Raw genomic sequence first — 16,102 nt, forward strand, 5'->3', positions numbered from 1 at the left:
CGCTCTTTCTTTTTGCCTCTCGCGTGCTTGGAAAATTTGTCTCGCTGGCTCATGGGATCGAGCAAGTTTTTACTGACCGAGGCGGATGACACTTGAATATACAATATACGTCGGGCTTGAGTGAACTTAAAATGCAGTGCTGACGTTTGGCCGTGGAAAAACGAATGCAGGAGATAAAATTATGTTGCCTGTTAACGATTTGAAAATAGAAGTAATTTTTATCGCGCGGACATCTATTCATCCCTCCATCATTAGTTTACAATGTAAAGATTTGCATTAATATCTATTTCACAGTAGATTTTAATGTAATCTGCTGATTTATGAAAATTTAAAACTGTTTTTTCTTTGACGAGTAGAATGTTTATTTGCCATTAACATGCATAATTACATGATTTCCTAATCGTAGCATTAAAACTTTGAGATTATAGAAAATCGCAATTTAACTCAATAAGAAAATAGGCCCAACAAATGGAATGTGGATTTTGAAACGCGAGCGTTAAAACTGGCTCTCTGATTAAAAATTACTCGATAATATTGTTGAGAAAAGAATTCCACTCCTATACTTAGAATATAAATTATAAAGACTATACTATTCATTTTTATTTTTATTTCATAACAAGTGTTATTACTATTTTTTTTTTTTTTTTTTTTTTTTTTTTTTTTAAATTAAAAGTTTAAATCAATAAGAAATTTCTCATCAGTTTTTCAAATTGAAAAAATGATTACAACCTTAGTACTAAAATTGAATATATATAATGTTACTAAAAATCGATATATTGAATGTCGATGTATCAAATTACGCACACAAACGCACACAAACGCACACAAATAGTGCACTATAAATTTTAGCAGCAATAATTTTTGAAAATAATGTTTGATTATCGTTTGGTTATTTACATTTAATTTAATTATTTGCCTTCCTCTGGTATGTATTAAAAAAAATCTACGTTTAATAATATTTTGAATGATAATGGCTTAAAGTAAATAAGCAAATAGCATGTAGTGAAAGCATATTTCAACATTATCATGATACTCGATGCAAAATGCCTAAATTTAGCTTTAAACTTTAGTGATATTGATTAACGTTTGCACTAAATATCTCATTTAAATTACACAGGCTAACTAATCGCCAATTATGAATGATTTATCAGATTATTTTTTCATATTAATAAAATAATGAGTCGATCAAGAAACAAACGCGGATGTTTTGCATTTGTAAAGTGAGTGGTTATTTATTACGAGGTAACCTTGACAGATAAAAGACGCGTCCATCTTTCAATGACGTCATCGCAATATGCGCTCTACATATTTTTCCGTGTGATAAAGTTGAACGAGTTAGTGTGACGCTGGATTTTGCTTACTAATTCAGAATTTTCTGATAATAGCACGTGTCCCGTGAATACATTAATACAATTAATGCAAAAAAAAAAAAAAAATCATTTTATAGTGCTCGTTATAATTTTCTATATTAGAAAATTCAACTTTTATCTATCCTGACTACTCTTTGTTCTTGGCTTTTTCTATTCAGCCACGATTATGCGACAGATAGTCATAAAATATGAATTTCATACATACTTTCATCAAAAGCATTCTAACAATCTCACAATGTAAAAGATGTAATGGAAATATAGTTTTACTCCAGGTCTTTTGCAATAGGTCTTTGCGGTAATGTTAAGCATAAATTATACAATTAAAACGCCATTTGCACGAATAATTTTTAATTAACAGTTAAAATGACGAGAACGTATTGAATATCCGCGATAATTACAAAATTGAATAAATATTTATAACGGGAAACTTATATGAATTTAAACTGACATATTGGAATAATTGATACTCCTTCAGATATTTTTTCGCTAATATGTATTAAAAAAAAAAAAAAAAAAGAAAGAAAAAAAAGAAAAAAAAAAGAAAAGAAAAGAATAATAGTTCTACATTAAATACAAAAATGATGTATTTTAAAATATTTTTAAAACGATTTTTCTCTATTTTAATGCTCTTCGTCGTTAATTATATCTATGCAACATAATGATCTCGAATTTATATGCAAACGAAAGTCAAATTCCATTGAAAGCTTAATTTTAAATTAATTCAAATTCCATACAATATTATGAAGACTTGAAATTATAACTTCGTAGATTGTCAATATGATTTAAAGTGCATATGCAATGTCGACCTTCGACAAATAGATCTGCAATTGCGATTAATCATGAATAAACAGTTAGAGTGAAAAAGAACTTGTATTTTTGCAAGCCTCGGATTAAATTCATTCGTTTTTTTCTTTTTTTTTTTTTTTTTTTTTTTTTTTGTTTGCTGTGTAATTATACTGTATTCTATAAACTTTCAAGGAAATAATTTTCTTCGAAGTAATAATGAAACGATTAAAAAAATTCCATCGGTTCGTCTACCCTATACGCGAGTAAAGAGCGCGGCTAATTTTTTCCACACGACTATTCCTCAGGTGGATCGAGCGAATCGATGTCTGCGATCCCAATTGACGTTGCGGCAATGATAGTCGTCGGTGCGATAGTTTCCATTGGCCTGACTTCCGTTGCCGCTCTCATGATATTTCACATGCGCTCGCGATTACTCAAGACCGCGCTATCGATCTACAATCACGAGAATGTCGAGAGGCAGCTTACGGAAAAGGATAACACCTGCGGCAAGGACTTGGCTGTGACAATTGGGACTTTTCCCCGTAAGTAACTTCATAGCGCAGATATTGACTTTGAGGCTACTGGGAGCGTTCGCTTTAGCCCGCTAATAGGAAACGAAATAAGCCGAGTCGAAAGCACTGTGAATTACCGCAATATCGAGCTCCCGGTATTATCTCGTAGAAAGCAAACGATTGCGCAAGCAATTGTGCTGAGATTATATTAATTCAAACAGCTTCGCTACTTCACTTTCAGGCACTTTAACCAGAATTAATCCAGTGTATAATGCGAGCTCGGATGCGAGTTCGGCTATTTTGAGGTTTAACGAAAGCCCGGCCGAGTATGCTAACAGTACTGTGACAATCGGTGTTCGACTATCCAGCAATCTTCGTGGTAAGTTACATTTTAATATCGAATTACTCTAATAATGCCCAATGACTATCTCTCGATCATAAATATAGAGGTCCGAAAAAGCCGGTGTCGATCGTATGGAACGATAGTTGAAAAGTCGTTGAAAAATGCCCCTTACGCACGGCCGATGAGCAAAAGATCAACGAGAAAATACTTAAACGCCAAGCAGCTGCGAGTGAAAATAATTTCAACTCTCTTAACCCAATAACTGTTTGCGCAATAGTTATTAAGTTAAGCCGACTGGCTTCAATGCGCTCCATACTGCGACGTGCACTGTTTAACCGATGAAAACTTGGCGTTATAAAATATATATGCGGGCCAGGGATATAATTAATTACTTTACTTCGTTTCTCCCTTATCTCCAATATCCATTCCTCACGGCATCCATTTCTCTAGTTCTCGCCTTAAACGACTGTCATCCATAAATTCGTTAAACAATTAAACTTTGTCCCTCGATTCGGCAATCGTCGCTGATAATCGCTCAACGCCATCAGCGTAACAAGTCGATTTTTCCTCACCTTAATCGAGCTCGCCGCGTAATATAATCCAGCCAGGAGTCAAAATTTTCAAACGCGACGCTAAAAAATAAAAAATAAAAAAATATTCAAATATCAATTGCAGCCTTAAGCTTATTGCAAATGAGTCGCGGCACTCGCTTTACGTCTGTATTCCCTAGCTACTACGGGACGGATCCCATCCCATACATAACCCATGACTTTTTAATTTCTGCAGATTTATTGGAAAGCCAGTATGACAGACCGGCCTCCTGTTCCCACAGGAGCGCAGCAGCAGGCGAGATGGACGTGGAGCACGTTTACGACGAGATCCCCTTCTCGCCACCTTTTCACTTTGAGAAAGATACGTAATGGTCGAAGCGAAGAGACTACCATCGCTTATCGCGCATTCTTCCTCCGATAATAACGAGCGACTCGTAATCATTGTACAAGTGAGTGACGGACGAGGAAACGAGGAAACGAAGTTTTCGGGAGACTCGGGCGTGGAAGGAGGGTATGGGAGTCGCCGAAGGGGGCTCCTTTTTTCGGCTCGTTCCAGGTCAGCGAAAGAGCCGCTCTCGAGTCGCTTTCGAGTCGTTTTCGAGTCGTTTTCGAGTCGCTATCGAGTCGCTTTCGAGCCACTCCAAACAGCCTCAAATAGAGCCGAGTTGATGCAGCGAAGTTAAGGCGGCGCACCAGAAAAAGCCTCCATCTATCTCGTATCTCACTCGTGCCGCTCGCCTGCAGGATTGCATCATACGTCAATCGTCTACTCCCCCGATGCACACGCGCTGCATGCATGCGCGTGTTTTCCATTTGGCTTGGCTAATGCGCGTCTGTGTGGGCGCCTCCGTGTGTCTCCATTCGGTGGGTGGACATATTGGTGACGATTATGTATGTGTGAGGACGATCGAACGCGCGTGTTTACGTACGCGCGATCGTGAGAAACTTTTCGGTGAATTATTCTTTATGTGGAGGCTCGTAGCTGTCGCGCCTCCTAGCTAACTTGGAGAATTCGAGATCCATTATTTATTAAAGTAGGGTATAGTGGCTCGAGGTATGATCTTTGAGGAGAAAATTGCCTCTTGCCAAAGCATTACATTACATACTCGCGTGTAAAGACACAGAAGCACGCTCGCGCATACACGCCCATGCGCGCCTGTATAAATAAATAAATAAATATATACATGCACGCATAGTGAAAAATTACTTTGGATTCCATTGGGAATCCATTAGAAACATAAGTTAGAATTCGATAGAAATGTAATGCAACACGCGGTACTATCTACTTTACAATAATACTTTATACATTTTATATGCATATAATGAACATCCATTTTTTCTTTTTCTTTCATTTGTAAAGAGTAAAGTAGGTGAAGGTACGTTACAATGTAGGTCGTAATAGCGACTTTTTCAAAAGGAAAATTTCGAAAGCTTAGTAGTGTATCGTATTTGAACGATGCCATTTACTCAATCAACGATTTACTTTTATTATACGTATTATTCTTCTTTTTTTTTCTTTTTTTTTTTTAACATATATATATATATATATATATATATATATATATCAGACTAGCGTAGAATAAGTTGTGGTTACCATTTAATTTGTAACAATTATTTATAACACTTGCTAAGGTAAACCAATTTCTTTAATCGCTATGAAACATATATTGTGATTATGATGCATTTAATTGTTAAATTTATAAGAAACTATAACAACACTATTGATATTTAATGATATCGTGTAAAAATATCCTTGTTAATATTTATAAGTACATAAATAAAAAATTTTATACCAGACAAACAAGTATTTTCATTATTATTCTAATTATTATTATTACTATTGTTTTTGTTGTTGTTTTTGTTTTTATTATTATTGTTGTTGTCGTCGTTGTTGTAACTGAGATTGTGATTATTGAGATTATTACTCATAGATATTTACGTTTATACGGATATTAAATAAGTAAATAAATTCGTGCCAATATATCTAAAATTATCACAAATCACAGCTTATCGATTGCTAAGACAACATAATATATTAAAGATGCAAGCAATAACAATATTTAATAATCAAGTTTATTTACTATCTCGCTTCAGTATAATTTATAGAATTGCAATTGTATCGACCTTTTTAACCTCGCTACTAGCTATCGCCTTTTCGACGCGATTCAAAATTCCTACTAGAATCTCTAGTCTTTGGAAAACATTAGGCGAGTCAAGATGACGGAGAATAAATTACTTTCGCTATTTCGCTGGCTAATTTTAGCGGGATTTATACTGAATTCGGCGGCTTATTCGATTTATCCGAGTTTCCCTGGTCGGGAAAACGGCACGTGTTACAGGAGGGTCCCGTAAGTACAGAAACATGAAATATATTCATGCACTGCAATGTAGGCCGCCAATCGACACCTTACAACATTAATAAGTAATATCACCATTTTCATCTATATATTTATATCGATATTTTTCAATTGTTCTCGCCTCTTTATTTTACCAAAAAAATACGCTAGTTATTTTGATCGCGTGACGAAAATCAAGACCCCCTTCGACGTAACGCTTAACACCGTGTTTTATTCAGCCGATTGATCGCGAGCTCACACCCCACGCTCAACCCACTCAACTTTATTTTTTCAACATCTTTCGACTAGTCCCCAGCAACGTTTTCAATCGGCCATCAAATTTTACAAAAACCTTCGCACCTCGACGTCGCTCTCAAATCGCTACGACTGAATCATCCGTAACGCGCCCAACATCGATGCCTCATCGCCAATTATTCGTGACACTTGAAACGCCATCTACATTTTCAGGTACGACGATGCATTAAAAGCGGCGATCGCCAAGGGCCTCGTCAACATATTGCCAGGCTCCGAAATAGCCAGCGTAAAAACGGTATTTATCCCCTTTGTCCAATCATTAGTCCATAAATATAAGCCGTCGCTGGGCTAAGCAAGGACATCGGCCCGAGCCCAACTCCCAATGTAAGTACATCGAACAACGCATCCTCACGGAACTTTGTTGTCGCAGAGCAACAGCGGCTGGCTGACCATCATCGACTGCTGCGACGGCTTCAAGAAGAACAACGAGACCCTCGAGTGCGAGGTCCACTGCGACGGGGGTTGCGCCGCCGGCAACTGCACCGGCCCCAACATCTGCACCTGCGAGGACGGCTGGCGCCTCGAAGCCGGCGAGTGCAAGCCCATCTGCAGGAACGGCTGCGAGGAGAACGCCTACTGTTTCGCACCCGAGGTCTGCAGTTGCGAATTCGGCTACCAGGATGTGAACGGTCTCTGTCGGCCAGTCTGCCTCCACGACTGCCTCAACGGTGACTGTCTCGCCCCCAGGCTCTGTCGCTGCCACCCGGGCTACTATCTCAACGAGACCAAGATGTGCGAGCCTCTCTGCGAGGGTGGCTGCCCCCACGGATACTGCCAGAGGCCCGGAATCTGCGCCTGCGACCACGGGTACGTGGCCTTTCTCGAGATGCGCGACAATCCCGTTCGACAATCGATACGATTTATCGCGCCGTCAATGTGATGATCCTGCGAATATTGCGGTATTGGTCGGTTACGGTTACGGTTACGGTCTACGTGCACTTGGCCTTTTACATTTCGATGAATTTTGGAAACGAAGAAGAAGGATACTTAATGGTCGATGGGAGACCTACATGGCCAAATTTCTTTCTTTATTTCAGAATATTACAGCAATGCTCGATGATTAACTAATCTTGGAGAGAAAAATTAAATAAAAATAATGTAATATTCATATGTGGGAATTACGTGGTTTTTTTTTCCTTTTTTTTCTTCTTTTTTTTCTTTTTTTTTCTTTTTTTTTCTTTTTTTTTCTAATACATATTCGTTAATATTTTACAACATCTTTAACATAATTACAAGATATCAAAGCCTTAATGTAGATTTCATTAAAGACTCGATTAAAGATTAGCACATAATAGAGACAGATACTGTTATTATTAAACAGAACAAAAAAACAAAATTAATCGCAACGACTTGGTACTCCTCACCTACACGTAACCAACTTTATTTTAATTTCTTTTTTTTTTTTTTTTTTTTTTGGTTTTTGTTTTTCATACATCTTTTTCATAAGTATTAATAGTATTTAGTCATGATTTGAGTTAAATCATCGCATGAAAAACAGCATTTCATTACTGATTTCTTTATTAATGTTTTGTAATCGGCGGAGGAATTTGTAACATTTTTTCAATACATATAAAAGAAAACACATATATCTATCGCGCTTCACAGCTTTTATATAGCATTTTATTTTATTCATTACAAGTTTGCGCTTCATAAAGAGATATATAAGCACAAACCTCAAAACTATATGAAGTAGATTATATAAAATTTTCAGATTTTCAAGTAAATAGAAATTTTATTTGTCAATAATTATTACGAGATCTCATTTCTATTTTAAATTTCAATGCTTTCAATGCTTAAATCGTAATATACTTCGTGCATTTAATAAACAGTGAAAATCAATTTTTGCATCTAAGCTAGATAAAATATATTTTTGTGTAAAGCATAATTTTTTATCTGCGAAATTACCAAGAAAAATGCAATCGTTTTTTTTTTCCTTTAACAAGCATAAACTAATTCCGCTTAAAATTATTGAAATTTGTTAAAATAATTTGAAATTTAAAAGATAGATTTTATATTATTATACGGGAGAGAAAAAATTCTGTTTTCGATCAACAATAGTATTTATATTCTCTTCGAATTATGAAAAATAAACAAAATAATGATAATTTCTATTAATATTCTTCTCATTTTCATTAACATTAGTTTAATAAAATTACCAATACTTATCGACCGACATATATGTATATTATTTTGAAGAAAAAAAATTGAAACCTTTCAGTTATATTATAAAAATATTTTAGTATTATATTGTTATGACACGTGATCAATGATAAAATATAAAATCATAAATTCAACGAATACATAAATGTTTATTGCAACTTTAAGTAAAAACTTATTATGCAAATTATTATTCTATGAATAGCATTGAGAGTCTTTTATGAATAATGTTAATGGTAATAACGTATATGATTAAAGAGACATTTTAAAAACTGTAAATTTTAAAAGTTAATAAGATGAGAGAGAATATTTTTGTTAAATTCTATATAACTGTAATGTACGTATGCATTGTACATTGCATGCTTGTTTAATTTACCATTATATTATTATCTTGAAATTATCCAATAATTCAACGAAAATTTGTACACATGTAATTGTCGATTGCAATATAATTTCTATAAAAATTCTTCTCCTTCTCTTTTTTTTTTTTTTTTTTTTTTTGGAAATTCAGATTCATTCATCCATCGGATAGTCGAGAAAACTGTGTGGCTTACTGTCCTGACACGTGCAAAAACGGAATATGCCATTCTCCAGGTGTATGCACTTGCAACGAAGGTTACACTCGCGACAGCAATGATTCGTGCGTGCCTCAATGTGAAAATGGATGCACCAATGGCGAATGTGTGGCACCCGAACAATGCCGTTGTAATTCGGGATACATAATGAATCATCAGTCGAAGGAGTGCGTGGAGTACGTGAACAGAGTGTTACACCAAAACTTCACATCCTATAATAAGAGCAACAATCGACAAAACGTACACGGACAATATGGTCAACGCGAAGGATACAGACCCACGGAGTCATACACCGTTCCAGATCGAGTAATTGGTTTGAATGATTCGAGAGTGACGGAAAGACCCGAAACTGTTGATCGACATGAGATGTCCAGTATTGATCGGACGTACGAGTCACAAAGAACCAATACGCAACAACATATTCCCGTGCGAACAATTTATGACTCGGATAGATCGGGCCAATTGTACAATTCGCGCAATCAGGAACACGAATCCCAAGGAATTTATACTTCACAGAGGCGCGTGCCTGCGGAAACGACACACCAAGTGCAAGAGAGACCTAATCAAGAGCACAACGCCCAAAGGCCCGATACTTCCATTAGATACACTTATTCGCCTTACCGTAATCAAGCATCAAATCAATTATCAAATGTTCATGAAACCAGAGGCTCTTATAGATCTTATGAGAACAGCTATGCACAAGAGCACGAGCGTATCCTCACTGTGAATTCTCATTCTTCGCGCGAGCGAAATATTAGTGCAGAGCGAGATCGCCACTGGAATTCTGATAGCAGTGAAACGCACAGACCACAAACGAATGTTATTATCGAAGAAGTAAGCATGATACCAGAAGCACATATCATTATCACTCCCCATAGTGTTCCCAGAGATAATGCACGACCGTCGAGTCGTCCAACTTACTTGCTGTTTCCTAAGCCATCGGAGAGAGAGGGCATAAGTGTTGAAACGGCCCGACAAAATATTGCCGAAGCTACTGCAGCGATCAAACATCCGAGCATAAGTGATAATATATACCAACCGTGTAATAATAATCGTGAGAATCCGGAATTGCAATGGTATGATAAAACTATTATTCCCCAAGACAGGCAACACTATGTCGATCCAATTGATATATCAGCTTCGATCAAGCATCATCCAGCCTGTAAAATTCCGTGTATAAATGGGGCCTGCGTAGGCATAAACCAATGTAGATGTAAATTTGGATACAGAACGGACCCCAGAAATCCAAATGGTAATGTGTGCGTACCCGTATGTACCGGTGGTTGTTTAAATGGTGTTTGCACCGCGCCAAATTTGTGCATCTGTAATGCAGGTTTTGTTAAGGAAAACGGTCAAGCAGAATCTCAAAGATGCGTTGCGACTGATTAATGTCTTATAAAAAATGAGATGGGCCGCAAGGGATTAGAATTTAATCGATCTTCTGTTATTTTATGTAATTTATTATGCTAAATTGATGGTATTTGTATGAAAAATATTGTAAATAAAATATAATTAATAAGCACAGACAGTGTGTATTTAAATCGCAATTCCAACATCAAACAAGTGAATTACAATTTTTCATATTTGATAATGATAATAAAGATAATAATGCCGACTGAGTTTTTTATTAATTAATAATGCATGGATATTTAGTAAATCGTGAATCATTGGCAAATGATTTTCCACGATATAATCGAGTATTTAATACTTAAAAAGTATTATATCGATCGATCGTAAAAATTCGTGTATTTCTGAATTCTATGTTACTCGACAACTTTTAGATTTTTCATCTTCAAAATGAACATGACGTATAAGTCAGCTGAACCAAGAGTCTAACAAACTTTATGTGCTTAATTGATATTGATACGTTTCGTTATAAGCTCCACGTGACCTGACTAAATTCCTTCGAATAAAGAAATTTCAGCCCTTATTTCTATTTATTAAAAAGGAGGGAAAAAGAAGTGAAAAAAGAAAAAGAAATGAAAAGAGTACATAATTATCGACCAATAATAAGTCAATCAAATTCATAATATTAATAAATAAGATAGATTTTGAGGTAAACCATAAAATAATTAAAGTCGTGAAATAAAAAAATCTATTATTTTAGAGGAATGCTGCCATGAAAAGTTACTAAATTACAAAGAATATTTATTATTATATGCATATATATATATATATACACACACATTACAAATTTATCATTATAAGATATACAAATCTAAACGTACAAACTGTTATAAAAAGTAGGTCCGTATAACGAATGTATTTTTAGATATCATATGGTCATACTTTGTGAAATATAAATAATTAATTAAGATATAATAATAACCAAATAAGGACCTAAACTTTATCGCAGGCCACAAACGAATATAAAAATAATCTATAAATACAAAAAATTTTATAAATTGAATATATAATATGGAAATGTATTTTATATTATAATACTTGTCTCATTTCTCTATAAATAAATTTTGTATAAAAACTAAATTACTTACTATTGTTCGATGCCTTGATATTGGAAATACATACACACGCGCGCGCACTCGCGCGCACTCACGCGCACATATACGTGAAATATCATCGATTGTCATTGTACAATTTGACTAAAATTTAAACAAGAAATTTAAATAATTAGAGTTCAATTATCATAATATCAGAAATAGTGAAAAGTAAATTGTTAACTAATAATAAGGTACGTGATGTATTGAATTACAATAGTTTTAAATATAATTGACTATGATGTTTAGAACCAATGATATTCGACATCCTGCTGATAAGTGATAAACGCTTGAGTTGATAAAGAGCTATTCACTGGAGTTAAAAGAATTTCCTTGATCTTGTCATTTAGTTTTCTCTCGAGTTTCATCCATTGTACAGTTAAAGTATAAATATGAAGTTTTGCGTAAGTATTGCAACATTTTTAATCCTATTGACTAAACTAGAAGGCAAATCAGATCATTATGAATATGCAGTTTCACGAAATTGCACCGAGACTTATAGGTATGCATAAATATCTATTTACACTTACTTCCTTTACAACTATAGTTGTATATTATCTTATCTACTTATTTGTTCCCATTAGTACGGTAACACAGGTATACCTTCCTTATACGGAAGTCTATGAGACAAGAACGTGGTATGGTACAAAGAAATGGAAGACTCGTTTAAATTATAAATACGAGGTAGAAATATCATCGATTAGTGTTCTTAAAGTACCGAGGTAGCATTTTTAATTTTGGAAACGAAATTATATATTATTTTTCAGAATCGTACGAATTATCACGAAAGAGCAGTCTGCTGCAGCGGATACGAGGAAGATGCTGAGATGGAAGATCAGTGCTTGCCGATCTGTGCAAATTGTGGTCCGCGCGAAGTTTGCTCAAAACCAGAAACATGCCAATGCTCATACGGTTATGTAATGGATAATGTCTTAAAGCAATGCATGCCCGTGTGCGAATATGAGTGTCTCAACGGATATTGTGCATCGCCAAATAGCTGCCTATGTAACGAAGGCTTTTCGCACGATTGGAATTCCGAGACAACGTGCGTGCCATTTTGTAACAATTGTTCTAATGTTGAGCATTGTGCTGAGCCACATGTCTGCCAATGCAATAACGGTTATACCAGATTTCCCATTGAACGATCGGACTTGGACGAGGGGGCCGAATGCAAAGCTGTTTGCGATATCGAGTGTATTAATGCCGATTGCGTAGAGCCAAATATTTGTAAATGTCACGAAGGTTATGAAAAGTTAAATAATGACGACTTTAATTGCGAGCCAACATGTACGTATTATTGCGTAAATGGTGAATGTACCAATCCAAATGTCTGTACTTGCCTCTCGGGATATAAACTAAAAGCCAATAGTTCTCATATTTGTGAACCTGTTTGCACTAAGAACTGTATTAATGCAGTCAGTAATTCCTACTCATAATCTACTCATAAACGCCATCACTTCTATTTTATGTATGGAAAATTTTAATATTATAGGAGTGCATTATGCCAGAAATTTGTTCCTGTAACGATGGCTATGTCACCCTTGGAGATGAGAATAGTAATACGTGTGAACCCTACTGTAGTGCCCCCTGCGTGCATGGACGATGTTCTGATCCAGAAAACTGTACTTGCGATCCCGGTTACGAGTTCAAAATCGACAAAAACTTATGCGAGCCAACATGTACTGAAGCATGCATAATGGGGGTTGGTATTCAGGATATCTCTCTCTCTCTCTCTCTCTCTCTCTCTCTCTCTCTCTCTCTCTCTCTCTCGCCACTTAATATAAAATCTAAACATATTACTGACTTGAATTATAGAATTGTACATCTCCAGACACGTGTACGTGTGTGGATAACTATCGCTTAAAGAAAGGCAGTAAATTTGAATGCGAGCCAATTTGCAAGGACGAGTGCACGCACGGCCATTGTGTGGCCCCGAATGAATGCTTATGCGATGATGGATACGCAAAAAAAAATATTACAGACAATAATTCAAAGTGCGTTATTAATTGCGAATGCGATAATGGACATTGTAGTGACGTAGAGTCTCATTGCCAGAGTTGCTTAGTAAGTGACAACTAAGTGATTCAATGATGTTTCTATGTTGTTAAATGTGCGATTGTTTCTAGGAAGGTTACAGCTTATTTTCCACAAATTATTCAACAACGTGTCGACCGCATTGCGAGGGTGATTGCATTAATGGACGGTGCATCGAGCCGGAATTATGTATTTGTGACGAATCTTATATTCTTAGTAACGATACTCAAGGAAATACTATTTGCATTCCTCTATGTAGTAAGGAATGTTTACACGGTGCTTGTTTACGAGAAAAGGGCATTTGCGATTGTTTAGAGGGATGGTCGGGAGTATATTGTGACGAGCCGCTATTATGTTTAATTGATATTGTAAAAAGTGATCCAGTTTATGCGCAACTGAACGAGTGAGCAAAACCATAATTCGTCAAAATTCCAAGAGAATTGTATCTGTATTGTCATGAAAATTAACATATTTTTATATAAAAATTATTAGATTTATCGAGGAAGCAAATATCACCATCACTGAAGCATTATGGCCCATTTGTAATAACGTCTGCTTAAATAAAATAGATAATTTAACAAAGTGTGCTAATCAGCTAAACGACGATTCTGATAAATTTCTTTGCTTAATTGAAATGGGTAAGTTACTATATAAATTCAACTTCAACTGACTAAATCCGTTCATGAAAATTTTAGACGAACAGTGCAGAATTCGGAGCCATTTTAAATTTCAAACCATTAAGAGTGAAGTGAATGTTACTTTAGTTGTAATTTCCTGTATAATAATATTGTTTGTTTTGGTAATGGCAATTTCAGTAGTATTTTTTATGAAAAAAAGTAAAAGCTTATCCACTGGTAAGATAATTGAATTAATGATGATTAATCGTAAAATAAATAAAACTGTGCGATTATTCGGTTGAAATTGAAACGAATTTTTTCTTTTTATTTTAGATATAAAGGAATCCCTTCAAGAAGACATGGACAATAATGAAGAATTATCGTTTCTTTAATAAAATAATTAAAATTTTATTATTAATTTATAAGCTTTAAGATTTACAGCTTTAAGATAATGCTACTTTCATATAGAATTGTTTCACGCTATTCAATATTATCAGGACAATAATTATTGTTCAATATAAATTTTAACGTATATAATATATAATATAATATATATATTATAAATATATAATTTAATATTAATATTTACTTACTCTTTTAATATAAATATGTGTTTGCGTGCTTGTGTGTGTGTGGGTGTGTGTGTGGGTGTGTGTGTGGGTGCGCGCGTGCGTGCGCAATATTGCGTGAAAAAGTGCGTGAAAATATTGATTTTTTTAAACATGTTTTTTTTAAATAATTTTATTTTTTTATGAAATCATAGAATAATTGTTAAAATTAAGTAATAATTTTATTTATTTCTGCATTATGTTTTTTTTTTTTTAACTTATTCGCCGAAACACTATCATAATGTAAAACACTATCTATGTAAAATATTTGTTAATATACGAATTTGATATTCATCTAGAGATAAGATTGTTCATTTTTATCGATGATGTATGGAAATATTTATTTTTATTATGGATAAAAATTATTGCTATTTATATTTTTGATATAAAATTTATATGCCTTTTTGATTGATGCAAATAAAAAGTTTCTTAAAAGTAATTCGATCTACTCTTTCATCATAAATCCTTTAGAATACAATTCAGACAAATAATAATAATTTTTTATTTCAATTATACATTTTATGTTATACTTTTAAATTCATTGATTGTTATTCATTATCTAAACTTTCTATTAATTATACACTCAAACAACACTATGCTTGTAAACCACACTGCTCTTATTTAAAAATTCAAATATTTTTATTCAATATGTAATATATATATATATATATATTTATTTATTTCTTATTATTACTGTTATAAATACAATTTTTAATACTTTTCAATACACCAAGTAATAAAATATGAATTAATAATAACATTCGACATATATGAATTAAAAAATTTTATTCCTATTTGTTCTATATTTCGTCAAGTATTTAATAAAACCGAATATTTTGCATTCCAAAAAAATTCTTAAATGAACAAGATTTAAACAGTATTGTATAAGTAATCAATAAATTAAAAAACGTTCATTTTAGAACAAATACGTTAAAACGTTCGGAAGAATACCTAAAGTGTTGGAGGAGAAATACCAAAAATTTCAATGAATATTAATTCCCAATATTATAATATTATAGTAATATCATAATATTATAGTATTATGATTTTCATAGTTAGTATGTCTGAAAACATTTATTAAATCAAAGAAATTTTCAAAAATGTGCGCCTGTACTTTTATCTCAACGATATTATGATAGAACATCTTAAAATGAGTATTACAAATTTACTGCAACCCGGTATACATCAGTGTATTTCATACAGAGTAAAGTGTAGTGTTGAATTTACGAAGTAATTTTTAAAAAGGAAAGTAATACCATGCGATAAAGAAATTCTTAATATTAAAGCGAAAATAAGCAAGAAATATGTGAATATTTATGGTAATAATAGTAAATCTTGGGAATATAACTTACAATAAAATGTTGGATAATTTGTCCTTTGAGCTGAAAATAACAGGTATG

The 16,102-nt window shown here is 34.0% G+C and overlaps 2 protein-coding genes across 2 annotated transcripts in view; both read left to right on the plus strand.

Moving 5' to 3' along the window:
- The window catches only part of LOC105362145 (uncharacterized), a 4,342-nt gene extending 357 nt beyond the window's left edge, over positions 1–3,985 (plus strand). Inside the window, exons 2-4 of the mRNA XM_011499497.1 lie at positions 2,462–2,698; positions 2,910–3,047; positions 3,798–3,985. Coding sequence (XP_011497799.1) covers positions 2,462–2,698; positions 2,910–3,047; positions 3,798–3,931 — 509 coding nt within the window. The 3' untranslated portion in view covers positions 3,932–3,985. The remainder of the gene's footprint in view (positions 1–2,461; positions 2,699–2,909; positions 3,048–3,797) is intronic.
- A 1,780-nt stretch (positions 3,986–5,765) lies between these two features.
- Positions 5,766–13,884, plus strand: LOC105362388 (multiple epidermal growth factor-like domains protein 10). The gene is made up of 10 exons (XM_011499828.1): positions 5,766–5,910; positions 6,367–6,448; positions 6,584–7,020; positions 8,882–10,333; positions 11,829–11,945; positions 12,028–12,127; positions 12,211–12,858; positions 12,936–13,145; positions 13,259–13,507; positions 13,570–13,884. The coding sequence occupies exons 1-10, from the start codon at positions 5,780–5,782 to the stop codon at positions 13,882–13,884; spliced, it is 3,741 nt and encodes a 1,246-aa protein (XP_011498130.1). The 5' UTR covers positions 5,766–5,779.
- The last annotated feature ends 2,218 nt before the right edge of the window (positions 13,885–16,102 follow it).

This window comes from Ceratosolen solmsi, unplaced genomic scaffold (genome assembly GCF_000503995.2).
Source record: "Ceratosolen solmsi marchali unplaced genomic scaffold, CerSol_1.0 scaffold35, whole genome shotgun sequence".
Classification (NCBI taxonomy): Eukaryota; Metazoa; Arthropoda; class Insecta; order Hymenoptera; family Agaonidae; genus Ceratosolen; species Ceratosolen solmsi.

Excerpts from the sequence above, each read along its gene's own strand:
- LOC105362388 (XM_011499828.1), top strand. The coding sequence starts at position 5,780 with ATGACGGAGAATAAATTACTTTCGCTATTTCGCTGGCTAATTTTAGCG. Across the intron at positions 6,449-6,583 it reads AAATAGCCAGCGTAAAAACG|AGCAACAGCGGCTGGCTGAC; the intron begins GTATTTATCCCC and ends TTGTTGTCGCAG. Across the intron at positions 10,334-11,828 it reads AGATGCGTTGCGACTGATTA|TATAAATATGAAGTTTTGCG; the intron begins ATGTCTTATAAA and ends GTACAGTTAAAG.